Source organism: Macaca nemestrina, chromosome 5, assembly GCF_043159975.1.
Source record: "Macaca nemestrina isolate mMacNem1 chromosome 5, mMacNem.hap1, whole genome shotgun sequence".
NCBI classification, from domain to species: Eukaryota; Metazoa; Chordata; class Mammalia; order Primates; family Cercopithecidae; genus Macaca; species Macaca nemestrina.
In genome coordinates this window covers 170309579-170337429 of record NC_092129.1, presented here as the reverse complement: position 1 = coordinate 170337429, position 27851 = coordinate 170309579, and the positions used below count along the sequence as shown (strand labels likewise).

The window sequence follows — 27851 nt, the reverse complement described above, 5'->3', positions numbered from 1 at the left end:
TTATTTTGAATGATGAAAATTTGTTTTGTACATTATATTAAAATTTATTTTCTATGTATACCCAAATTTTCAAGTATTAGATTTACTTATACAATTGGCTGGAATTAACAGTTGCAATACAGTTATTCTAGCTTTTCATATTCAATTTGAATGATCAGGAAAGTGTATGAGTCACACAGAATTAAATATTTTAGATAGTAAGAATCTTACACTTTATTAGATAATAAAACATAATTAAATATCTGCTTAAGTAACAAAACAGTTAAGAAACTGTTTGGGTTATAAGCGAAGGAATGTAAGTGTAAAATGTGTAGAAAGATAAGTATTTTCCAAATAAAATTCTAATAAAAGGCTAAACATTCTCAAATATTTTACATACATGAAGAATAAATTATTTCAGGTTAACATGTTTTTGCCTTAATGCCAAAAAAGCCACAACCAATTTGATGAACTTAAAGTTTTCTAGACATGAATTCTATTATAACATCTCTATATTTGTTTAGAATTTTGCAAAATTCTTAGATCACATGTTAAGGTGGGGGAAGATAATTGCTTGCCAATACTGACATGGTTAATTAACAGACAGGCTTGAAAGGAGGAGGCTAGAAAAGAAGAGGGAAGATTATGTCACTAAGCATAGCTACAAAGGGAAAAGCCACATGGAAGCGGAGACAAAGGCTATCCCGGCACACAGAGGCATGTTTGCTGTGGCTCAGGCTTTCTGTTTTTCAAGTGTTCAGAGACGAATTCCAGCAAGACTTCTGGTTTGAGTCAAGCCTTTCAACTGAGCTGCTTGGCATACTTAACGGAAAAAGCGAGTACATTCAGATTTAGTTTTGCTAGATATTAAGCTAGAAAACTGGATGACAGTAAAACCAACACAGAAACAAAAAGTTGTGTTTCCAGTAAAGAACCGTGCACACAAGCAGGTTTTGCTTATTAATGCAGGAAAGCATGGAAATCGGAGTTCAGACTCTTTAGAAAAGATAAAAGGCAGGGGAGGGGAGAGAATAAAAGGGGGAATGCAGAGGAGCCCTCTAAGAATGACGAGTGATTCGTGCAGGAGAGGAAAATACAGACATTCTGTCCACATGAGGTGCTGCTTCAGGCATTGGACGTTGTTCCCTCCACCTGCACCTAGAAGGATATGTGTTCCGGATCTCGCTATGTCCCGCTGTGCTAGACATAGGTTGCTAGCTAGAAGTTTTGCCAGCCATCTTCCCTCTTCCTGGTGCTAATGCCTAATTTCCTAAAGTAATTCCTGAATCCTTATAAGCCAGGGTAGCTCAGGAGGTTCTATTTACTTATTTATTTCTTTATTTTGAGACAGAGTCTTACTCTGTCGCCCAGGCAGATCTCATCTGCGTGCGAGTCTCATTGCAGTGAGCGTTGCAGTGGTGCAATCTCGGCTCACTGCAACCTCTGCCTCCTGGGTTCATGCGATTCTCCTGCCTCAGCCTCCCAAGAAGCTGGGATTACAGGTGTGTGCCACCACGCCTGGCTAATTTTTGTATTTTTAGAAGAGAGAGAGTTTCATCATGTTGGCCAGGCTGGTCTCCGACTCCTGTCCTCAGGTGATCTGCCTCCCTTGGCCTCGCAAAGTGCTGGGATTATAAGCATGAGCCACCGCGCCCAGGCTCAGGAAGTTTTAATGTTACGTCTAGTCGGCTCACAGATGCTTGGGCCAGAAGTGGGAAGGGCACACTTGTATTTTGGGCTCAAATAGTTTTCAAATAGAATACATTTGACCAAATAAAGCGAAAACAGTCCTGAACCTTCCGCACTCCAGATATGCATGCAATCCACACCATCAAAAGAAGAGTTCACTGTTCCCAAGGCCAAAAAGCGGCTACGCTGTACTGCAGAGAACTCTACAGGAAAATCGAACACCCAAATTAGGTGCCAGAATGATGCAGCCCGCTATCATGAGGAAGAATGACACGTGAGAAAACTTTTAGCAGATGCAAAAACGTCACCCCACCATATGTTATTTTAAAAATGTTTTATCAGGAGACAAGGACACTTCAGTTTTTAACCTACACAAGGTTAGGTAATGTTTACCTTGATACATAATTGCATATGGCCCTTTATGCCACTCACCTGGGCCTTTGATAATGAGGGCAATTGCTAAGTGTGCAGTCTCTTCTGGGGACTTTTCTCTGAAAGGGGGACAATATATTGATAACGTATTTTACTGATCAGTTAAGAATTTTTTATCTACTTGGAAAAGACTTATAATATTTCGCTTTGAAACTGCTATTTTCTTGCAAAAGTACTTGATTTTCGTATCATATGGAGCTCAGAATCTTTGGACTACACAAACATTCTCTAAAAGGGCAATGATTTATATTTTCCAAAGTTTAGACATGACATCCAAAGGACAAAAGGTAACTACTTTTTTACCAATGTGACTGGAACAGTGACGAGTAATGTATTCACCAAACTAATCAAAAAATCTGCCTATGGCTCCTCCACTGTACCTGTGTGCATATGTGTGTATGCAGAGAAAGGCAGAAAAGGTTCTATCAATGTCATTGTCTCCAAAATGCTTATTCTTGCCCATGTGCCAGTAATTTGAATAAGATGAGAATGGGCCAGGGGCAGTGGCTCATGCCTGTGATCCTAGCACTTTGGGAGGCCAAGGCAGGCGAATCACGAGGTCAGGAGTTAGAGACCAGCCTGGCCAACATGGTGAAACCACGTCTCTACTAAAAATACAAAAATTAGCCAGGCATGGTGGTGGGCACCTGTAATCCCAGCTACTCAGGAGGCTGAGGCAGGAGAATCGCTTGAACCCGGGAAGCGGAGGTCGCAGTGAGCAGAGATCACACCAATGCACTCCAGCCCTGCGACAAGTGCGAGACTCCGTCTCAAAAAAAAAAAAAGAGAAGAGAATGTGCTTTTCCAGAATAACCCCAGCTGTATCTAGAATTTGTTTTCAATATAAAGGTAAGGTAGGTATGAGAATGTTTTTAACACCAGAATTAGTCAATCTAGATTAGGATGCTGTGTGGCATGACCATTCTCAAATTTTGAAAGCCTGAGCTGGTTGTGGGCAGGGGGATATTCATTAATGACGTAAATTTCATTTATGAAATATGTATCCATCATCTAGGTATCTTACACATGGAGAGCTGAGGGCATCCCTTGTATAAAAAGTAAATGAAGACCAGAAGGAAGCAGACTTTGTCCTGCAAACTGAAGCAGAGTTCCGTGCTAAGAATCAGCAGGTTTTCTAGGGAGGTAATAACACCAGTGCAGTATTATTACAGTTCGCAGACCATGAAGGAAAGAGGGAGGGAGGAGGGAAAATCTTGCATTATAAGAGGTAAAAGAGTCCCCATTACAATTGCAATGCTTCATTAGACAGCTGATTTTTCTGGCTGGAAGGCACATTAAAAATAACCCTAACAATAACTTACCAAGACAATGGAAATCAAAAGAAAAGAAGGTAGAGGTACAGCTGTCTTATTAACATAACCACCACCTACAGCTGAAACAATACTCTGGTACAGGGACTACCTCATGTTAGAGACTGGGTATTTAGATAAAGAGGATCTGGTGCTCTTGGTTTAGCTTCAGTGATTTTCCAGCACTTATTAAAGCCACTGTACCCTGAACATGGAGACCCTCAAATCCTCTATATGCCAAAGATTTAAGTTGTAGAGAATTACACCAATGTTTGCTGTTGGTGTGAACCACAGGCAAGACCAAGCTCCCTGGTCTGGCTGAGTGGAGTCTTCCATGCACTGTGCGCCGCTCAGTTAGAAAGTCAACTAAGCGGAAAGGAGATGAGGAATGGCTATGGAATACCTGACTACTTTATCTTGGTTAAGTGTCCATAATTCACTGTAGCCTCCACCTCCCGGGCTCAAGTGATTCTCCTGCCTTAGCCTCCCAAGTAGCTGGGATTACAGGCATGCGCCACCACACCCAGCTAATTTTTGTATTTTTAGTAGTGATGGGGTTTCACCATGTTGGCCAGGCTGGTCTCGAACTCCTGACCTCAGGTGATCCATCCACCTCGGCCTCCCAAAGTGCTGGGATTACAGGCGTAAGCCATCGTGCCTGGCCAACAATCTGGTATTCTTAAGGCAAAACAGTAGAAATCTCTTTAAATAGACACTTTATTAGATCCACAGGCGATAAAATCCCAGAGCTACTGTTAGGCATGTAAATATAGACCCTGTAAGAAAAAAACAATTGAGAGTACTATTAGTTCTATTAAGTTACTTGAGGGAACGTCTTTTTTTTAAGAAAACACACACTTATTCACTTATTTACCAAGAAAACCTAGAAACTTAGATTGCTCACTGATGTGCCATATTCTGTGAAACACCTGCCTACTGAAAAAACAAATCCCATACCCCTTATTTTATTTTCTTGTTTTAGAGACGCAGTCTCATCTGGCACCCAGGTGGTGTGTACCATGAAATGGTGTGATTACAGCTCACTGCGCCTCAAACTCCTGGGCTCAAGCGATCCTCCTGCCTCAGCCTCCCAAGAAGCTGAAGCTACAGGCGGATGACACCATGCCTGGCTAAATTGTTTTGTAGAGACTAGGTCTCACTGTGTTGCCTAGGCTAAGAAAATTTTTCAATAAACGTTTCGAATCACAAAAATTCTGTGGTCACAAGGTCTACGTATATGCACTATATAGACAGGGACACACAATTTAATATAAAGTACAACACTTCACTGTTAAATACTGCTGTGACCTTAAAATATTTCATTAATTCAAGATGCTAAATCTGACTTGAAATAATGGTTAATTTGGGTGCAGGGGTGGTACATGAATGTTCATTCTCTCTTTTGGATCAAAAAATCTCGAAAGTAAAGTAACTCCTTAAAAGGAGTGTCGCCAATTGAAGCAGAAAGATTACAACTGAAACACCTTCCATTTTATCCATAAAATATTTCCTGTCTTGAATCTCATTAAAATCCCTAATAACTATACTTCGATTACAGTATCTTATCAAATTTCCAATTCTATCAATTATAAAGTACACAATTATTTACTTCTAAGAAAGAAAAAGTGCCAATTAAAGTATGATACTTCATCTATTGGAAACTGTAAGATGCTTTCCGATTCCAGAGATGTTAAAATATTTCAGAAAGTGTTGGAATCAATGAAACAGTATCTGTCAATGACTTATTTTATAAATTTATTTTTTTTTCCGGTTGATTTAAATAGATATAAAATAGCTTACCTGCTAAATATTTAATATTATCAAGCTTGTGTGACTCAAGCATGGTTTTGAGGCCAGCAACCTCAGTTTCGATCTTCCTATCTGTCTGGGTAAGGGCCCGATCTTGCTGGGCATGCTTTTAAAATGAAGAGAGTCACAGCGTTAGACCACAGCATGTCCCCTCTGTTCACCATCCTATAGCTCATTCCCAATGGGGCGTAGTCACAGGGAAACCTGGGTAAGACTACGGAGGCCTGGGCTTTAGTCTCAGTGCGAAAATCCTAATGCTACGCTGCATTCGTCAGGACCCTTAACCTCTCTAGGCCTTAGTTTTCTTTTATTTGAAAAAATGAAAACAGAACAAAATGAAACAACCAAACCAGTGGCCCTGCCTTTACCTGGACTGTTTAGAGAATCAAATGTGATAATCTATGTGAAAAAGCATTTGTAAGCTCTAGGTTGCTATATAAATGATGTGGCATTATGAGGCCAGTCTGTTCTCAAAGGCAACAGCTACGGCTCATCCTTCTAAATCCTCCTTAGTCAAAGATATACAGTAAACTCAAAAATGTTTTCAAGAAATGGAGTCTTAGATAATGTAAAAGTGGCAGTGCTTGTCTTGAGCTATTTCTAGTCATATTTTTAAAAAACTTTCTTCTTCCATGTTCAAATATCAAGTGTTTCATTGCTATGAGGCTTGGTTACCCAGGGCCAATTTGTGTCCTTCCCCAAATACAATACAGTTAAACTGGATACATAATCAACCCTCAAAGGCAGTGGGTTTGGCTGACCTTATAGGGGGTTGTATAACCGCATTAATGCATAAAAACCGTGGGAATACTTCACTGAAATTCCTAGAGCAACGGAATCTACCAATTCAGGCAGAGAAAGAAAGCAATAAATGCCTGGATGAGTAGAAAATTATGCCAGAGAAATATCCCAGGATTCTGGAATTCTCTCATGAAAGCCTCTTGGGTGTTTCAGAGGCCCCAGGTTCCATACAGTATGGAAAAGGAGTAACATATGCTATAAATTAAAAATAGAATAACACTTCTCCATTCCTCACTATTCTTCAATTAGTGAGATTTAAACTTCCTTAGTAAAACTTTCGTTCAGAAAAACAAACTTTCAAGCAGGGTGTGGTGGTGCGCAACTGTGGTCCCAGCTACTCTAGAGGCTGAGGTGAAGGAGGGTGCAGTGGAACTGAGACTGCACCACTGCACTCCAGCCTGGGTGACAGAGCGAGACCCCATCTCAAAAAAAAAAAGAAGAAAAGAAAAGGAAACTTTCATTAAGAAAGTTAAATCTTTCATAGGATAACTATCTTCCATTAAGATAACCAAATATTTTGTGAAGTGCAAAAAAAATCCTGTGGCATTCCACTTCTGCATATATACCCAAAAGAACTGAAAGCAGGGGTCCCAACAGACATCTGTGCACCCATGCCCACTGCAGCACTATTCACAAAAGTCAACAGGTGGAAGCAACACAAGTGCCCTTGACAGATGAATAAAGAAAATGTGGTATATACATATAATGGAATACTAATCAGCATTAAAAACGAAGAAAGTCCTGTCATTGCAACAACATGGATGAACCTTCAGGACATTGTGTTAAGTGAAATAAGCCAGCCACAAAAAGACAAACACTATGGTTCTATTTATATAAGGTATGTAGAATAGTCAAATCCATAGACAGTAGAAAGGAGGTTGCCAGGGGTTGGAAAAGGGAATGTATAAAGGGTGCAGAGTTTCAGTTTTGCAAAATAAACAGTTCTGTGATAGACAGTGGTGATGGTTGCCCCAAAATGTGAACGTACTTAATACCACTGAACTGTACACTTAAAAATGGTTAAGATCATAATTTTTATGTTGTATTTTAGCACAATGTAAAAAGTTCCCATGACAGTAAACCTGCATATAAGTTCCTATTATCATTACAAACAACCATGCATGGGATGAAGCAAAGATGAATACTATGATAAAGAAAAATCAAAGTCTCATTTCTTACCAATGCCACTATTTCTGTTCGCAATTCCAGCAGCTTCTTTTCGTTCAATGAATACTGAAATAAACACGTAACATGGGTCAGATTCTGATCTACTCCTCTCTCTTCTCCTTCTCTGGTGCCTTAAATATTCTGGTCTCAGTAACTCCTAGAATATGTAACACCAGAAAGTCAACTCTGGGATGAAGTAGCCTACCTGCCTCTTTATATCTGTTATTTGAAGTTTCTTTTTTTTTTTTTTTCATAGAGATGGGGTTTTGCCATATTGCCCAGGCTGGTCTCAAACTTCCAAGCTTGAGTAATCTGCCCACCTTGGCCTCCCAAGGTGCTGGGATTATAGGCATGATCTACCATGCTGGCTAAAGTTTCTTATGTATACTTACTCATTCCTCCAATATCTGGATTTCCTTAGTCATCTATCACTTCTCCCTGCATCTTTCCTGTGACGGCTTTCGGTCCCTCCCACTGTTGCAGCAGCACTCTCTGGGGACCAATTTCCACGGATGCTGAGTCATATGGTTTTTAGTTTTGAGAGGGTTGAAAATGGAGACTCAACTCAATTTAGGAGCTATCCCATCATAACTAGTAGCACAACAAGTCACTATTTGAGTCTCAACACAAGACAGGAAAAGTATGAAGTTGGGGAAAAAACAGCGGCAAGGATTATTATTCTATGACAAAGACATTGTGCTGTGATTATAAAACACAATGTAAATACATTAATACACTAACTCACCACATGTTGGGGTTTTTTTGTTTGTTTTTTTGTTTTGAGATGGAGTCTCACTCTATTGCCCAGGCTGGGGTGCAGCGGCTTGATCTTGGCTCCCTGCAACCTCTGCCTCCCGGGTTCAAGCAATTCTGCCTTAGCCTCCTGCACATGTTGGTTTTAATAACAATAAAAAAACCCACTTGGGCATAGTCATAATTCAGTGTTACTAAAGGAACTAATTCTACCCAGAGTTAAAGTATCTCACCTTTGGTTATTAATGTCAGTGAAAAGATTTACTGCAGTTTTGGAGACAATAAGATTGAAATCAGACTTACCTCCTTAGGAGTGGGCAACAGGATTTAATTGAGCAAATGACAATGAGTAATTTAAATGAAGACTTTTAAGACCTACATTAACCTTGTTATACAGAGAAAAAGTTAATGCTTTGAAATATATATAAACTTTCTAGCTGTAAAATGTTCTCCTGGGACTACTGAGAACTTAGAAGTAAAAAAAAGATAAGAGAGAGAGAGAGAAAAACAAAACCAAACACAAAACCCCCAAACCCTAAGGCGAGGAGTAGGTTGTAAAACCAAGAACAAGGCTCTTTAAACCTCAGGGTTTCAGACCAGGAGAGCCCTATGCATCAGATCACCACTAGAGGGCGGCGTGGAACAAGATTTTGTGCATCACTAAACCTGTCTTCATTAACTCAACATCGACTCACACAAAAGCAAAGCCTAAATCTTGATGCTGCCATGGTTTTAAAAATAACATCTACGTAGCTATATATCCCCATGCGCAAAAACTTTATATGCCATACTGCTTTTGGAACTGGCTTTAAATATCATAGTTAATTTTCAATTTAATATTTAACATTATAACTTTACCAAAAGAATGAGAGCCAAAAAACTCATCTTCACCAATGCATGTAACAAACACACTAGCTTTATAACTTACTACTACTTTGTGCTTCAGAGTAATCTAAGTTTTTGATTACCAAGAACAACCTCCCAGTTAGGGTACTAAATCACATAAATTCACTGGCTTGATGGGAGCTAAGCTATGAGGATGCAAAGGCAAAAGGATGATACAGCGGACTTTGAGGACTGGGGGGAAAGGGTGGGAGGTGGGTGAGGGGCAAAAGACTACACACTGGGTACAGTGTACAATGCTAGGGTGATGGGGCCACCAAAATCTCAGAAACCACCTCTAAATAACTTCATGTAACCAAACACCACCTATTCCCCCAAAACCTATTGAAATTAAAATAATAATGAAACACTAAAAAAAGACTGTAAGAACAATTCATAGTCACAGTTACTGTTCAAATATACCACGAAGACACTTTTGTGTCATGTAGAAAAAGTTACTGTCATGATGGATAGGATTTAATTGAAACTCTGTGCATTGGTTGCTTCCTGGAGATTAAGGTCAGTATCGTCATTCCAGATAAAATAATTATATGTAAATTATATTTATCAGCATAGTTAACTAGTAAATTCAAGTAAAATAAAATCAGGTTAAGTATTTTGAGTGCTGTATTATCAAATCTGCAAAATATTGTAAGCTTTACTTTTCTTATAAGAACACTGAATGGATCCACTCTATATATCCAATAATTTAAAAATATGAGTATTTGAAAAATGAAATTTTTTTTTTTTTTTTTTTTTTGAGACAGGGTCTTGCTCTGTCACCCAGGCTGGAGTGCGGTGGTGTGATCTCGGCTCACTGTAATCTCTGCCTCCCGGGTTCGAATGATTCTTCTGCCTCAGTCTCCCACGTAGCTGATACTACAGGCAACTGCCATCAAGCCGGGCTAATTTTTGTATTTTTGGTAAAGACAGGGTTTCACCACGTTGGCCAGGCTGGCCTTGAACTCCTGACCTCAGGTGATCCACCCACCTCGGCCGCCCAAAGTGCTGGGATTACAGGTGTGAGCCACCATGGCCGGCAGAAATTTTTTCATTTTGGTTTAAAGACGAAAACTATAATTGTGAAAAAATTTTCTGGAAAATTTTTGTTTGCTGGATGATGTCACTAACTTAAAATGAGCAAAATCTAAATGTTACATGATTGAAAAATGTACATATGTATCAGCCTAGTTATGTTATTAAAATGACTCCACATAAAATTTTTTAAAAATTCACTGGCTTTCATCTACATTCATGCCCTGTATTTCCTGATGTCCTTGATGTCGTTTTTCTCAGGTTGGTTAGCTACATGCAGTCATTTTCCTACATCAAGTGAATTTGGTTTTTCTTGAGTACACAACCCATAAAGACAAAGATAATCAAAAGAGTTTCTCCTCTTCTGGACACCAGTGACATGCTATAGCCATTAACTATTTTAGTAATACTAGGTGATTTAATCTTTATGGGTGGAGACGTTGTTGTAAGACTAGAAAGACAGGTAACACAGCCTTAATAATTGTTTTGTATAATGAAGCTCGGATTAACTCTTGAAATCCAGTGGCAGTTCCAAAATACAAGTAGGTTACTTTTTTGAGTTGCAGTATTAGCTTCATTTATTATTACAGCACATTTTAATTAAAAGCAAATTGTCAAAAATGTGAAGACAACAAATAGCTGTGAGTACTCAGTTTCTGCATGTGTATTCAGTTTTGTGTTGGTGCAAGATGCTCTCTGTCCTGTTTCTCATTATGCGGAGAATAAAAAAGGCACCCGATGTTACCAAATTCAAATAAAGTCCGAGCAAAAAGACAGCTGAAGATTCAGACAGGGTTAAACATCACTAGAGGCAACCTGACACATATCTTTATTAAAACACCCTTAGGCCGGGCGCGGTGGCTCACTCCAGTAATCCCAGCACTTTGGGAGGACAAGGTGGGCAGATCACTTGAGGTTAGGAGTTTGAGACCAGCCTGGCCAACATGGTGAAACCCTGTCTCTACTAAAAATATAAGAACTAGCTGGGCGGGGTGGTGGCGCCTGTAATCCCAGCTACTCAGGAGGCCGAGGCAGGAGAACTGCTTGAACCCAGGAGACAGAGGCTGCAGTGGGCCGACATGGTGCCACTGCACTCCAGCCTCGGCAACAGAGTAAGACTCCGTCTCAAAAACACCAAAAACAAAACAAAACAAAATACCCTCATGAACTTCTCACTGCATTTAAAATACAACATAGAATTTTTTTTTTTTTTGAGACTGAGTTTTGCTCTTGTTGCCCAGGCTAGAGAGCAGTAGCATGATCTCAGCTCACTGCAACCTCTGCTTCCTAGGTTCAAGAGATTCTCCTGCCTCAGCCTCCTGAGTAGATGGGATTACAGGTGCCCGCCACCATGCCCGGCTAATTTTTTGTATTTTTAGTAGAGACAGGGTTTCACCATGTTGGGCAGGCAGGCTGGTCTCGAACTCCTGACCTCAGGTAATCTGCCCATCTTGGCCTCCCAAAGTGCTGGGATTACAGGCGTGAGCCACCGCGCCCAGCCAGAAATGTTTTAATCTTGAATTCCAGTGTATAATTAATATTACTTAATATTAATAATTTACTATTATTCAAGCCTGAGATAATCAACTTAACTTTTCCAAGATCAAGACCTATGAAGATTTAAGTCAGTATTAAATAGATTAAGATTGCATTTAATTTCTTTATGAATGTCTATGTAACACATATGTATAATTTCTGAAACAAAGATTCAAATTGACTAATTTGACTAGGATTTTAATTTTAATGTTACTTTTGAAAGCATCAAATTTAAGTCTAAATCCAAAATGAATATAATGGAGAAAATACAGCCTAACACTGATAAACAGATATTTAACAGTACCTATGACATGTATATAAACTTAGGCTTAACCAAGCATTCCACTCCAAAAATAAATTAATTCATAATGTATTTTTAGTAAAGGAACGTACCAATTCTTTTACTCTGCTCTTTTCTAGGTTGAAGTCTAATTTGGTATCTGTTCGGACTTTGATCATTTCATCCTAAACAACAAAGAAGGACAAATCCAAAGTAAGAAACCCGAACTCTCTGAGGACGTGACAGCGGGACCACTGCCCCCACTGTCCCTATCCTAGGGGAGGCAGCCCAGGGAAGGACAGAGCCAGGGGCTTCCAGAGAAATGGACCTAGGTCTCCTGGCATCAGGGAACTCTGGCCAAGCCACATCTGAAGCCCATCCCAGGACTTCCCAGTTAGACACAAATAACCCCCTTCTATACTTATGCCAGTCTAGAGTGGGTTGTTGATTTTTTTTTTTTTTTTTTGAGATGGAGTCTTGCTCTGTCATCCAGGCTGGAGTGCAATGGCGTGATCTCCACTCACTCCAACTTCTGCCTCCTGGGTTCAAGCAATTCTCCTGCATCAGCCTCCCAAGTAGCTGGGATTACAGGCGCATGCCACCACGCCCTGCTAATTTTTATATTTTTAGTAGAGATGGGGTTTCACCATGTTGGTCAGGCTGGTGTCGAACTCCTGACCTTGTGGTCCACCCACCTAGGCCTCCGAAAGTGCTGGATTACTGGCGTGAGCCTTCGCGCCCAGCCTGTTGCTGCTTTTAACCTCAAGACTCCTCATACAATCTCTGAATGGAACTTATGAATAAAGCTGATCTTAAACAACTTTGGAAAGCAAAGATGGACTCAAAGCAGCCAAATATTAAAATCTGGTTTACACAGAGCCTTTTCTCTGATACACATCAAAATCTTTTCTTTAACATCTATGTTTTTGCTATTTAAAAAAACATCAAATAGCTGGCACAGTAAGCATTTAAAAATCATGTGTGTTTCTCTAAAGACAGTCTAAGAGAATTTAAGGGTTCCTTCCATGCAGCTACTTTAGAAAAACTTTGACTTAAAAATGACTTAATTCCTCCTAGAACGCAATTTTTTTTTCTTTTCTTTTCTTTTTTTTTGAGACAGAGTTTTGTTCTTGTTGCCAAGGCTGGAGTGCAATGGCGCAATCTCGGCTCACTGCAACCTCCACTTCCCGGGTTCAAGTGATTCTCCTGCCTCAGTCTCCCAAGTAGCTGGGATTACAGGCGCCCGCCACCATGCCCAGCTAATTTTTGTATTTTTAGTAGAGACAGGGTTTCACTATGTTGGCCAAGACCTCAGGTGATCCACCCGCCTTGGAACCCCAAAGTGCTGGGATTACAGGCATTAGCCACCGTGCCCAGCCAAAATTTTCTTAATGAATATGGTTACACACAACAATAATTCATTCATTGGCTGTATTCTTAGCTAAATCTTCCAATGTGTACTTTTGAGGCATATTACACAAACATTTCACATAGAATTAAATTTCAAAAATATCCATTTCTAATATTATACTTATTAATAAGTTTATATAATTACAAACAAGCCAACAAACAGGAAAGTGAATCTTACCATTACTTGTTGTTTTAACTGATGTAGTTCGAGTTTTATTTTCTAAAAACACATTAAAAAAATAAGTCTTTAGAAAGAACAACATAAAATGCAGTAATCAACAAATATTACAATATGTATTTATGCACAAGTTCTTCAAGTTTTTCCTCCATTCAGAACACCGTATTGATTGCAGAATGGCATTACAACACATGTATCCTGAAAAAAGTTTGAATTCATATTGAAGGCTACGTAAAGTTAACTCAGCTGTGTTTGGCACACACATTTGCCTTCAGTGACTCTGCTTTATTTAGTATCTCCTTCAGTTTATCTTTTAACCAATTCGACCCTCAATTAACTGATTTCAAGGACAACCTAGAGAATCTGAAACTTTACCACTTTACTTTTTGCTAGATGGTTTCTTACAAGGCTAGGGTCAACAGGCAATAAATGGCCTTCCCTATGGGACTTTAAAAATGACTGAAAATAAAAGATGCAGCAAGAGCACTTATTTACATGCTGATCCCATATGCTGTATTTAAAGGAAAGCAAGAGATATTTTGCAGCAGCAATTATTCAAAATAACCAAAAACTGGAAATAATTCTAATTTACATTATAATAGAATGATGGGGCATATTCACGTAAGACTACAGACAATGAAAAAAATGATCTCTTGCTACAGGATACACAGCATGATACCATCAAATGGTTCTAGAATAGGCGAAACTAGTCAATGGTGTTATCAGCCAGGACAGAGTTTCCTCTGCGGCAGGGGCAACTGAGAGGCATGAGAAGGACTTCCGGGACACTGGTCAAGTTTTCCTGCTCGATCTGACTGGAAGTACACACTGTTTGAAAATTCACTGAGATGTACACTTATGTGAGATGTTTTATGTGTATATATTTTATCTCAATGTCTTAATATAATCAACTTTCTAAGTGTGAGTGGCTGTTTTACCTCATTTTCTGCTCTGAGGGCTGAAAATTCACTCTTCTCCAAAATAATCATATCCTTTTTCACATTCGCAATCTGAGACATTATTTGCTGAAAAGTGATTTCCTAGGAAAAGAAAAACAAAACACATAATCTAGTCTACCCTAAAAAGTCCACTTCCTATCATCTCCATGTGCTATCTTCTCATTGAGAAACCAGGAGAATGTAGACACAAGAAGAGGTTCAGTAAAGTCATCCTTTATTCCAAAACGGGAAAAGGAAAAGGAAAAAAACCCCCACATATCCGGCCAGGCAAGGTGGCTCACACCTGTAATCCCAATACTTTGGGACGCCAAGGCAGGAGGATTGCTTGAGCCAAGGAGTTCAAGACCAGCCTAAGCAACATGGTGAAACCCATCTCTACAAAAAGTACAAAAATTAGCCAGTTGTAGCAGTGCACACCTGTAGTCCCAGCTACTTGGGAGGATTGTTTGAACTGAGGAGGTCAAGGCTGCAGTGAGCTGAGACTGCACCACTGCACTCCAGCCTGGGTGAAAGAGTGAGACCCTGTCTCAAAAAGAAAACACAAAACACACAAAAAAAGACAAAAACCACATATCTGGTTATCGTTACCAAGTGAATCACAGCTAAAAGGGTGGTGATCTGAAGACTTGAGAACATGATGCTACAATACTGTAATTCAGGCCATGTCTCCATTTATTAAAGTATATTTCACTGGAATAATTTTGAACAGTGAGCTTTCAAGCATAACAATTCTACAACCGTTGACTAAATAGCTCTGAGTAAGTATTTTTTATGCCACTGTAATCTTTTGCCTCTTCATCATGGTAAAAGTTACTATATACTTTTCAACTGGGTATTATCTAAAAAATTACATTCAAACATTACTACAAACAATACCCCATCCTCACAGTCCTAATGTGCTAAGCCACCCGACAAGGCTAACCTGCTGCATCTTGGTGACCATATCTTTGTAGACGACATCCATGTTGGCTTCCAGGATCTTGACCAGTGCAGACACAATGATTTCTGCTTGTTGAGTAGCAAACCCTAAGCAAGTACACAGGCAAAAAAAAAATCATGCTCGGAGTTACAAAAGCCCACAGCAAATGCACACATTCATGTGAATGTCCGAATCCAGGAGCAGGGGTACAGCACAGTGTGGTAGCAGGCAGGGAGGAGGGCCGGGCCACAAACTACCACGTGCTGGTCACTCAGAGCAAGCACGAAACATAAGCTGGCTTCCCCAGGTACCGGTGGCTTTGCTGACTGATTTGTAAGTCCTTCCTAGCTATCAAAAGTCATGTTTTCAGAAACTATTTAATGACATAGACAATGCCGGCAAGTCAATGTCAAGCGAAAAAAGGCAAGACTCAAAATTACAGATGCAATTCTTGTTTTTATAATTTAACAAAGATTCATAGTAATTTTTGTTTTCTTCTTCATGTTTCTCTGCATTATGTAGATGTTCTATGGTGGACAATATTTCTTTAATTTTGTAATGTGTACTTTATTAAAAAATAATTTCCTTAAATAGGAAAGCTCAGCGGTTTTATGTCTAGCATAAGGCAGTCAAATCATTGACTATATAGTCATCCAGCTGTTGGCTAACTTAATGTTAAAAGACAAAATCCGTTCTTTCATTTTTCCTGCACAATTCTCTTCAGTAACTAGTCTGGGGGACCCAAAGTGGAAAAAATATGTTCTTTGGTAGTCAATATATGATACTGAATTGAATGATAGAGGATTCAATGCAGTACTTGTTTTTTTTGTTTTGGTTTTTTTTTTTTTTGAGACAGAGTTTTGCTCTTGTTGCCCAGGCTGGAGTGCAAAGGCATGATCTCAGCTCACAGCAACCTCCACCTGCCAGGTTCAAGACATTCTCCTGCCTCAGCCTCCAGAGTAGCTAGAATTACAGGCATGTGCCACCATGCCCAGCTAATTTTGTATTTTCATTAGAGATGAGGTTTCTCCATGTTGGTCAGGCTGTTCTCGAACTCCCGACCTCAGGTGATCCGCCCGCCTTGGCCTCCCAAAGTGCTGGGATTATAGGTGTCAGCCACCACGCCTGGCCAGTACTTGGTACTGTTTTTAAAAACGTTGGATAGTAACTCATATTTCACATAAATTCTAATTAAATGCTTAAAACTGAGTGCCTGGGAAACAGTTCTATTAAATGCTTCTAGCTATAAGAATTTCAGAAGAATCTATTGATTCCTGTAATTAATTGTGTATTAGAATAAAGTAGTACTTAATTAATGGAATTTGTTTGGATGAGATGAAGCATCGGACTATAATGAACAAAAAAACCAAAGACACAGATTTAAAGGAGAAGGAAAAAACCTCCAAAGACCTATTGCCATCACTTTCATCAAAATCCTTTAATTTTTCAACATGTGCGTTGTGCACATGTCTAGGAAAAAAAAAAATAAAAGGTTACCCACCAAAATGTTAATATTGTTTAGCTCTGAATCTGTTTTCTTTTTTCTAGTCTGTCTTCCTAGTTTTTAAAAACTCAACCTAAACTTTTGTAAATTTTAAAGCTTTATTAAGAGGAGTTCACTGGCTGGGTGTGGTGGCTCATGCCTGTAATCCTAACACTTTGGGAGGCCAAGGCAGGAGGACCTTTGAGCCCAAGAGTTTAAAAAACCAGCATGGGCAACATAGTAAGATCCCATCTCCATTTTAATGTAAATAAAATTTAAATTTTTTTTTAATTTTTAAAAAAAGAGTTCATGTTTAAACATAATTAGTTTTGGCGACTGGACACAGTGGTTCATGCCTGTAATCCCAGCACTTTGGAAGGCCAAGGAGGGTGGATCACTTGAGGTCAGGAGTTTGAGACCAGCCTGGCCTACATGGTGAAACCCCGTCTCTACTAAAAATACAGAAAAATTATGCAGGTGTGGTGGTGTAAGCTCGTAATCCCAGTAACTCAGGAGGACGAGGTGGGAGGATCGCTTGAAACCAGGAGGCGGGGGTTGCAGTAGGCAGGACTGCACCACTGCATGTCCAGCCTGGGCGAAAGAGTGAGACTCTGTCTCAAAAAAAAAAGAAAAAGGAAAAGAAAAATAAAGGTAGAAAGAGAACTTATGTTGATTGTAAAACAAACTCTAAAGCCATATACTTTATAACCACTTGTGGGAGGAGAAAGGGATAAGAAAAAGTGGAAATCTGAAAACCTACTGAGTTATGAGGCAGAAATTAATTTTTTGTAGACACGAGGGAATAGGACAGAACCAGGGTCAGTGAGATCAGAGGCATATGAGAAATTCTGTTAATCTGAAGACACAGGTCTGGATAAAGAAAGGGTAGAATACGCCTTAAAAAGTCCTTCCTGGCCTCCTACTCAGCCAGTCATCTCAGACACCCGCCCCACTCATCCATGTTGGATTGAACAGCCCCTCCACACCACGTACTGCAGCGCGGTCCTCACACCACAGTCTTGAAAGATGCAAATAATCATGGGTTAAGGTTTAAAATCAAGAAAACTAGGAAGACTTCTGCTTATCAATTTTTTTGTTTGTTTGTTTGTTTTGTTTTGGTACAGACAGGCTCTCACTATGTTACACAGACTGGCCTTGAACTCATGGGCTCAAGCGATCCTCCCGCCTCAGCCTCCTAAAGTGCTGAGATGACAGGCATGAGCCACCTCGCCTAGCCTTATCAGAGTAACTTTACATGCTCCCCTCTCACTTCTACTTTTCTCTTTTAAATTCTGAACTGAAAGAAGTTTTGGCGAAAAAAGCCTACTGTTTGACAGGAAAAGTTAAAATTACACAGCATATGACAGTTTTTCCAAAGTTCAGTCATGCATATTATCTTGTTTAATATTCAAAAAGATCTTTGGAATTCTTATTACACTCATACTACAGATGGGCAAATAGAAACAGAGAAGAGGAGAAAGGCTTCCTAAGCTATGCGACCAGAAGTCTGCAGAGTTAGGCTCGAGCCCAGAGCCGCTCTCTCCCACAAAGCACAGAATAATTCATTCCATCACTTTGTCTTAGGCATGTAAAGCACCTCTACAGAGAATAGCTTTTCTGACACAAACATGTATAACTGAACAAATAACTATACAATGAAGTAAAAACACAGGAAAATTTATTTCACAAGCATAATTTACACTATTTTGAAATTCTGATTTTTGAGAATGTGTCACCATATAGAGAATTATAATCAGTGTATTTGTCTAAATATGATTTAGTACGAGAATCTTCCCTACATTTTAAGTCTAAAGTGCATTTTCAATGAACGCCATATATACCAGAGCAATCTTTTACCTTAACAGCAATAAGGGAGAATGTTAGCCAGATTATTAAAAAGAAAAAAGAGGACCAGGCGCGGTGGCTCACACCTGTAATCCCAGCACTTTGGGAGGCTGAGGCGGGTGGCTCACAAGGTCAGGAGTTCGAGACCAGGCTGGCCGACATGGTGAAACCCCAACTCTACTAAAAATACAAAAATCAGCTGGGCATGGAGGCACTTGCCTGTAATCCCAGCTACTCAGGAGACTGAGGCAGGAGAATCGCTTGAACCCAGGAGACAGAGGTTGCAGTGAGCCGAGATTGTGCCATTGCACTCCAGCCTAGGTGACATGGCAAGACTCCGTCTCAAAAAAAAAGGAGAAAAAAGAAAAAAGAACAGTAAATTGAAATTATCAAGAACTGCTACTTGACAACATTTCCATTTCACAGGATTTTAAAAAGCACACAAGATGCACAGTAATAAAACTATCACTTCTGTGCTTCAGACACTGTTGTCATAGGAATCATTCCTCAGCTTTGCTGACTTGTGTCTAAATTTTTACCTATAACACTGTACTTCCATGGTGATGTTACAGAAATACACTTCACTTTGACAAAGAGACAATGTATGAGAAAAGTCTCCAGTGTACTGATGAAACAAAAATGTCCTCAAGCAAAAAAAGAGGACTTAAAAAATGGAGATTAATTAAAAGATTACCCATAGGCTTGAAAGTCAAAGAGATATAAAAATCAGCCAGACGTGGTGGTATGTGCCTGTAGTCCCACCAACTCGGGAGGCTGAGGTGGGAGGATGACTTGAGCCTGGAAGGTAGGTTATAGTGGGCCAAGATTGCGCCACTGCAATCCAGCCTGGGTAACGGAGCCAGACCCTGTCTCTAAATAAATTAATTAATTAAATTAAATACAAATAAAAAATAAAAGTCAAAGAGAAGTATGAGAAACTAAATGAAACCATAAGAGAAGTCATAATTTAAAGTGTTTTTCTAAGGCACTAAATGACAAATGAGAGAGGATTACCATTGTCTTCCAGTAAGCATACTAAGGCATGAGTGTCAAAGTAGAGCCTCCTACTCCCAGAAGAGGTGAAATCTCTCCTTCTGCGCTCCAGCTGCAGGTGTCCAGCAGACAGGCTTAGCTCTAGGGTAGAAAGGACAGTAAGCTCAAAACAGACTTAACGCAAAACAGAAGCAACTCAGCATCCTGAGAAAATAAGGTATACCCCAAAGCCTACCTGGTATTTCGTAACAGCTTCACTGAGATATACCATTCACCCAATTTCAAGCATACAATTCAACAGGTTTTGGCACAGAGTTGTGCAAGCATCCCACAATCAAATTTAGAATATTTTTTTTACTCTCAAGACAAACTGTACCCCTTAGCTGTCACCTTCCAATTCCCCCAGCCCTTCTCCACTGCCCCCAACCATACCCAGGACAAGCACTGGTCTATTTGCTGTCTCTTCTGTTTATCTACTCTGGAGATGTCACAGAAACTGAATCATATAATATATATAGTCTTTTGTGACTGGCTTCTTAGCATGTTTTCAAGGGTCATCCATGTTGTAGCACGTCAGTACTTTCATTTCTTTGTATAGTTGAATACTCCTCCACTGGATAGCTATATTAAATTTTGTTCATCCATTTATCAGTTGAAGGATGCGTGGGTTGTTTCTACTTCTTAGCTATTATGAATTACATGGACGTTATGTTTTCAACGATCTTGAATGTATACTTAGGAGTAGAATTGCTGGATATGATAACTCTATGTTTGTTTCAGCAGCCGCCAGACTGTTTTCCAAAGCAGCTGTACCATTTTACCCCCCCTCTAGCAGCACACATGGGTCCCAACTTCTCCCCATCCTCACTAATCCTTGCTATTATCTGGGTTTTTAAAAAATTATAGTTATCCTATTGGGCGTCAAGTGGTATCTCACTGTGGTTTTAATTAGCATTTCCCTGATGACTAATGATGTTGAGCATCTTTTTATGGGCTTGCTGGCCATTTGGATATCTTCTTTGGAGAAATGTGTATTCAAGTCAGCTATGGTTTGAACGTGTTCCCCAAAGTTTATGTGTTGAAAACTTAATCCCCAACACACCAGTGTTGAGAGGTGGGTCCTTTAAGAGGTGATTAGGCTATCGGGATGGCTCTGTTCATGAACGGATTAATGCTGCTATCTCAGGGGTAGGTTTCTCATAAAAGAATGAGTTTCCCACCCTTCCCTGATACGTGTGCTGTTCTGCCTTCCGCCACGTTATGAAGCAGCAAGAAGGGCCTGGCCAGATGTGGGCCCCTCAATCTTCAACTTCCTAGCCTCCAGAACTGCAAGAAATGTATCTGTTTTTTTTTTTTTTTTTTTTTTTTTTTTTTTTTTTTTTTTTATAAATTACCAGTCTGTGTTATTCCCTTACAGCAGCACAGAACAGACTAAGGCAAAGTCCTTTTCCCATTTTTAATACGGTTGTCTTCATATTACTGAGCTGTAAGAGTTCTTTATATATTCTAGATACAAGCTCCTTATCTGATTATGATTTGAAAACATTTTCTCCCATTCTGTGGGTTGTCTTTTCACTTTTTGATACTGTCTTTTGAAGCACAGAAGTTTACTTTTGATGAAGTCCAACCCATCTGTTTTTCCTTTTGTTGCTTGTGCTTTTGATAACATATGTACGAAACCACTAAGAAATCCAAGTACATGAAGATTTACACCCATGTCTTCTAAGAGTTTTACAGTTTTAGCTCTTACATTTAGGTCTTTTACTCATTTTGGATTAGCATTTTAAATGGTGTGTGGTAGTGGGTTCAGCTTCATTCTTCTCCATGTGGGTATCTAGTTGTCCCAGCACCATTCCCTCCGCTGAAACGCCTTGTCACTCTTGTTGAAAATCAGTGAGCTGTAAGCATGAGGCCTTGTGTCTGGGCTCTCCACTCTAATGCATTGATCTATATGTTTGTCCTTATGCCAGTGCCACAATTTCTTGATTACTTGTAAGTCTGTTTTAACTTTGACATCAGAAAGTGTTTGTTGTTGTTGTTGCCCTTGATTTTTTTTTTTTAAGGCAGGGTCTCGCTCCATTGCCCAGGCTGGAGTGCAGTGGTGCAATCATAGCTCACTAGAGATTTGACCTCAGCCTCCCAAGGTGTGGGTTTTAAACTTTGTTGTTTGTCAAGGTTGTTTGGTTATTCTTGTTTTCTTGTATTTCCATATGAATTTTAGGATTTGTGTGTCAATTTCTATAAGAAAACCACTTGGGATTTTGATAGGGATGTGTTAAATTTGTAGATCAGTTTGAAAAGTACTGCCACCTTTATATTAAGTATTCAGATCAATGAAAATGGATGTCCTTCTATTTATTTAGGAAAATTATACTTTAATGTACCTTAGACTTTAAGTACATTGCACTTTTTATATGTTGCTGGATTTGGATTGCTAGTATTTTGTTAAGGATTTTCTCATTTTTAATCATAAGAGATATCAGTCAATAGCATTCTTTTCTTGTAATGTCTTTGCAAAAGCCTATCTTTAGAGAGCTAGTTTCCAACAATTTTTACATTACCTTTTCTATAAATTTTTGTGCATTTAGCCTAGATCCAATCCATTTTGTAAACTTCTTGTTTGAAGGTACTCATCTGAGGGAGGTGGTATAGTATATGGTTTAGTTTCTTGGCTTTTAGATTTTATGAATTGCTAAAATCATTTTTTTTTAATTGGGCCAAGTGAACTAGTTCATGGTTGTAAATCTAATACTTTTGAGAGGCCAAGGTCGGAAGATCACTTGAGGCCAGGTATTCAAGACCAACCTGGGCAACATTGCAAGACCTCGTCTCCAGAAAAAAAAAAAAAAAATTAGCAGAGTGTGGTGGTGTGTGCCTGTAGTCTCAGCTACTCCTAGCTACTTGGGAGGCTGAGGCAGGAGGATGGCTTGAGCTCAGGAGTTTGAGGCTGCAGTGAGCTATGATCGCACCACTGTACTGCGGCCTGGGTGACAAACAAAGATCCTGTATCTAAAACAAAAATATTAAAAGGTCGGGCACGGTGGCTCTCGCCTGTAATCCCAACACTTTGGGAGGCTGAGGCAGGTGGATCATGAGGTCAAGAGTTCAAGATCAGCCTGGCCAAGATGGTGAAACCCCGTCTCTACTAAAAATACAAAAATTAGCCATGTGTGGTGGCGGGCACCTGTAATCCCAGCTACTCGGGAGGCTGAGGCAAGAGAATTGCTTGAACCCAAAAGGCGGAGGTTGCAGTGAGCTGAGATTGCACCACTGCACTCCAGTCTGGGTGACAGAGCAAAACTCCATCTCAAAAAAAAAAAATAAAAATAAAAAATAAAATAAAACATTATTTGGGTTGCCAATTTTTAATTGTCATGAAAGAACATTTAAATATAGCTGCTTACTACTACTATTAAATATTATACTAAAAATGAAATTATGACACCAAAAGAAAAAAAAAAAAAAAAGCACAATCTACAGAACTTCCATTTAATCAACTTAGTATATGAAAATCTTGCTACGTATTTGTCACTACTTTTCAAATTTTGCCATTAACTGGCACCAGTCTGAGGTCTGGTGTTGTAGAAGGCTGGTAGGAGCAAGAAGGGTCACCTGCCAACTCAAAGGTCAAAGGTTTCCCCAGCAGGCCTCTGAATGACCAGAAAGATGCTACAGCTGATCAGCTTCCACTGTCAGTCCTTCGCCCCTGATTACCCTACAATAAAATCGAGAGTAAACAAAAATGTGATGTGAACTGAACCCTACAGATCTGACACTTCGCTGCAGCCTATGGGAGTCGTTCCCAGCCTACTTACAACTTGGGAAGAGGAGAGTAACTGTGGTCATTGTAAGCATCAAGATGAGAGCAAGAGATGCAATAATCCATATCTGTATCAAGAACCATTTGCAGACTGACAAAATATAAAGTGCAATGACTTATGTGTGTTTGTATGTGTTTGTTGGTAAAACTGGGCCCTTAGATTCGAAGAACCACTGTGCTATGACACGAGGTCCTTGACCTGGCATACAAAGCCCTTGCTATTTATGACCACACTTATCCTTTCAGCTTTCTTTCTAGCAACCTAAGCTATTCTATTTCCTGCAATTCCATGCTTAAGCACGGCTTGCTCCTCTTTCCCAACTGTTAAACTTTAAGCATTCTTTTTACCTTTCTTCATTAAATTGCCAATTTACTGAGTATACATTATGTTTCAGATGTGGCATTTTCTTTTTTACATTTTATGGTTCTCTCTGCTTCCTCCACCCAGCTAAGGGAGCAACCTTTATTGCTCCCATACCTGTGTTCTCAGTTCAGTACAGATAGCTCATCATAGCACTTAATACCTTATTTCCTCATCTGTATTATCTATTTGCCCAAGCTGCCCAAGAGCAGCCAGTCTTGGTCATTTTTTATCTTTAGCATTTGGCAAAGGGTCTAGCATACAGCAGGCTAGGAATATATATATATATGTGTGTGTGTGTGTATATATATATGTGTATATATATGTACATATGTGTGTGTGTGTGTGCATATATATAGTAATTGAACTGTAATGACTTCTACAATCTGGATTATGAAACTGTCTAGAGGGAAAATTTGAAATGAATTCCGTTCTCCTCAGTTCTTCCCTTTTCACACAAATAAGCTCACTTAAATCTGGTATCTCTTTTTTAGTTTATTTCCAGTCCTGAGACAGAAACTGGCCTCCATGAGAAGAGACCCAGGATGTCTGCCCAACACAGAAGAGACCTAGCTTGAGAAAGTGGGAGTGAATGAATGAAAGCACTTATCTAGGGGACCTCTTAAGGACCACCTCACCTGCCCTAGAACTCTATTGGACTTTCCCATGTGTCAGGGAGCTTGAAAACACCTGAGTCTGGAATGGCTTGTGAAGAGTGACAGGGTTACTCTAGACCCAAATTCCTTGTTTCTAGTAAGAAAATAACCATTCATGTATTTAGAACATAACCTCTTCATCCCCACTCCCACATAAACAAAACAATCACACGACTACTTTGTAATGCCAATTTAGATACTACCGTTTTTTGTTGTTGTTCTTTTTCAGAAAGATTGGAACCAGAAACAGCAAGCTTATTTCCAAGAAATCCTGCCTCTGAAAAGTCGACAGAAGGGCTGGCCACTTGCCAGTGGGCACTCCAACCCCTGCTGAGGGAAGGATATGCCCTCTTGCCTTCCGTCAAAGGGCAGTACCTGAGGACGCCGCCTACTCCTAGAGTCCTCACTGATCATAAGGAAGCAAGTCAACTGAGCTGTGTTAACGAGTAACATGCAATTCCCCTTTCTAGGGACTTTCAGCATATCAAGAGGATATTAAAAACCCACAATTACAATAGAGGTCCAAAGTTAGCCTTGGACAGGACGTGGGAACCAAATACAAACTTCCTACTCATGATATCCTTAAGTAGCCCAATTGAGAACCTCAGGTACCAAGCAAACAAGTGGTCGGGAAACGCTCTTTAGCTGGTTAATGAGCATACACCCCTCCTTAGCTGTGTCCCTGCTCTGCTTCTGTTTTTATGCGTCCATACTTATTTTTTATGATGACTGAAGAATGAGATTGCTGACACTAAAACAACAGTACCACCTTACGGATTGGTCAGCAAATCCACGAGAAAGAACACTCTCTTTTTGCCCCATACTCTTGTATTGAGAGAAAAACAAATTGGAAATTACTAGCTTGTCAGAAAAAGCACAACAAAGGGCACAATCTAAGACCAAACTCATCTCCGACTCCTAATTCCTGAAGGACAGTGGCACCGAGTTCACTACTCATTCCCCACTCTGTATATACAGTTTCCTTCACTTTATTGCTCTACTAATCAGTTTTTACCCCAGCCAATGATATTCTTAAATTTTAGATATAGTCAACATTTGCTGGGCCTATCTGTTGAATAGGAAAAATGTGTGGTTAGTGATGGCTACTAATGAACATGTATAGACTGCCCAAAGTGATAATTTTGCCAAGTCTGTTGATTATTCGAAATGATTTTTTTCTTTATTCAACAATATGCTATCTAATAAGTTGATCTTGTTTACTTCCCTCATCTCCAGGGCAGTGATCTCTCTCACCTCCTTTTTAAATAGTCATGCGCCCCACAACTACCTTTCAGCCCAGGACAGAGGGGCACACACGACAGTGGTCTATGAGACTATAATACATATTTTTACTGTACCTTTTCTGTATTTAGATGCGCAAATACGATTGTGTTCAGACTGCCTCTAGTATCCAGTACAGTAACATGCTGTTCAGGTTTATAGCCTAGGAGCACTAGGCTCTACCTGCTAGTCTAGCTGTGTAGTAGGCTGTAGCATCCAGGTTTGTGTAAGCACACCCTACAATATTCACACAAGGAAGAAGTCGCCTAATGACTCATTTCTCAGTAGGCGACTGTCCTGAAGGGATACACGACTCTATTTAATTAAATGCTACCTTCTCAATGAAATCGATTCTGATCACCCTATTTAAATTCACGACTGGAGACCCATTCCACTTCCCAAGCCTTATCCTATAATTTTCCTGTACCATTTATCAAATTATGAATATATAAAATTATGTATAAATTATATATACATTAATTATGCATACGTATATCCATACACATTTACTGCGTCTCCTCCGCCAGAATTAAGCTCCACAGGGAAAACATTTTGTGGACTGACATATCCCACACATCTGGAAAAGCGCCAGGGACAGGGTAGACGCTAGGACTCCACGAATTAATGATTCTATCAGAATTTGAAATCAAACTGTAAAGCCATCCCTTCATTTCTCAGAGCTTTGCTCCCCAAACATACCCACCCCTTCCCCTTGAGCGGCCAACAGGCTGCGCCCTGCCAAACAGAACGCCTGGAAGGCGGTGCCCAGAAGCAGACCCTAGGAGTGGGCGGGCACCACCTCCCCGCCCCAGCACGCACCTCCCTCCAACTTTAGCGCCCGGGATTCCCAGGAATTCGTCTCTTCTGGGCTAAGCCCCGCCACCGCGGCCGAGCAAGGCGGGCGCGGACCTTCGCCCCACGGTCCGGGCAGATGCCGGTGCCCTTGGCTGACTCGCCTCCGGCCTGCCCGGCCTTTCCTCGGGAAGGCTGTAGCTGAGGTCCCCGCCCCACCCAGCCCCGCGAGACTAGCCCCCTCTCCTTTCCCACCTGGGCCTCACCTCTCCTGCAGGAAACAAGTGCAGGCGCCGGGCCTTTGCACTGGGGAAGGGCGCCGGCGGCAGCGGCGACGCCCGGACTGAGGCCCGGTGGGCACCTCCATGCGCCGCTGCGCCCGGCCGGGGGTGCGGCATACCCGAGGCGCGAGCGCTCCCAGTCCCCGAGCTGCCGGCGCGGGGCTGCGGCGGCCAAGCGCGGGGAGGGCACTAGCAGGAGGAGGAGTAGCGGCGAGGCACGTGACACGCAGCCGCGGGTCGCCGGGGCGCGAGGGCGCAGCGCCCCCAAACCGTCGCAGAGCGCAGAGAGGAAGCGGCGTGCTGAGGTTTCGCTGCCTCCCGGTCTTCCGCTGAGGCCCGCGGGCAAGAACAGAAGCCGCCGATGGCCGGGCAGGCGCTGGGTCCTCTGGCCGCCGACCGAGCCGCAGTCCATCCCCGAGCCCTTCACTGGCCCGGGCGCGCGCTCCTGCCTCTCGCTCGCGGCGCCGGTCACGCGCGGTCCCAGCCCAGAGTCGGACGGCTGGAGCGAGCTTGGGCTGCAGCGCAGGCCCGCCCTTTCCTGCCGGGCGCGCGGGTGGGGCTCGGGACGGGCGCCCGGGGCGGGGCGGTGGGAGCTTGCGGTGGCTCTCTGGGACGCGGGGCCGAGCCGGTGTGGCTAGTCTCGGGGCGCTGCAGGGACCGTGCGAGCCCCCGCCCCATTCGCTAGGCGACGGCAGCGACCGGGAGGAGCCTGCGGGCACTCCGGAACTGGAAGGAGTTTGTTGCTGCGACGATTTGCATATTCACTGCACTGCTGTCCTTATAAAGGAATTAATTACTCCGGCGCCCTTCAGAGTCCTGTGAAAAGTCCCAGACCAACAGGCTGCCCTAGATTTCACTGATTATCCTAAGTTCCCCAACATGTGGTTCTGGGGAACATTTTAAGGAATTATTAGCAGGGCCCAGGGAAAGGCCCTCACATAATACATTCAAAACTAAATTTTCAGTTTTTGTTTCCGGATTAGAGCACCAAAAACATGGAAAGGTCGCAGTCTGGGAACTTAAAACGTGGGGCATGATTGTTAAAATGAGACCTGTCAGGTATATTTGAAACTGATAATGTTTAGTTTCGTGGACTTTTTGAAGGCCTGTTACACCATTCACAGATAACTGGTCCCTTACGTGAACTTGGAAGATGTTAGTTGAATGAATAAATGAAATGCATAAGGCATCAAGCTAGGA

The 27851-nt window shown here is 41.0% G+C and overlaps 1 protein-coding gene across 5 annotated transcripts; it reads right to left on the bottom strand.

The window, feature by feature from the left end:
- On the bottom strand, positions 1-27171 carry LOC105482453 (mitochondrial calcium uniporter regulator 1). Of its 5 annotated transcripts, none has more exons than XR_011624024.1 (9): positions 26637-27164; positions 19482-19601; positions 15143-15246; positions 14200-14301; positions 13262-13303; positions 11787-11858; positions 7200-7344; positions 5211-5325; positions 1-4186 (listed from the first exon to the last, which is right to left on the bottom strand). XR_011624024.1 is itself a non-coding variant. In XM_011742565.2 (9 exons), exons 1-9 carry the CDS (start codon positions 27061-27063, stop codon positions 4131-4133), a joined length of 1092 nt encoding a protein of 363 aa, XP_011740867.2. In that variant the 5' UTR covers positions 27064-27147; the 3' UTR covers positions 1-4130. The 5 variants fall into 5 exon arrangements, 4 of the variants coding, with proteins under 4 accessions (XP_011740867.2, XP_070953697.1, XP_070953700.1 ...); XM_011742565.2 differs by having other exon boundaries at positions 7200-7253; positions 26637-27147; XM_071097596.1 differs by lacking the exon at positions 5211-5325 and having other exon boundaries at positions 26637-27171.
- Positions 27172-27851: the final 680 nt, after the last annotated feature.

Excerpts from the sequence above, each read along its gene's own strand:
- LOC105482453 (XM_011742565.2), bottom strand. The coding sequence starts at position 27,063 with ATGGACTGCGGCTCGGTCGGCGGCCAGAGGACCCAGCGCCTGCCCGGC. Across the intron at positions 15,247-19,481 it reads ATGCTTACTGGAAGACAATG|GGTTTGCTACTCAACAAGCA; the intron begins GTAATCCTCTCT and ends GTACTTGCTTAG. Across the intron at positions 14,302-15,142 it reads TGGTCACCAAGATGCAGCAG|GAAATCACTTTTCAGCAAAT; the intron begins GTTAGCCTTGTC and ends TTCTTTTCCTAG.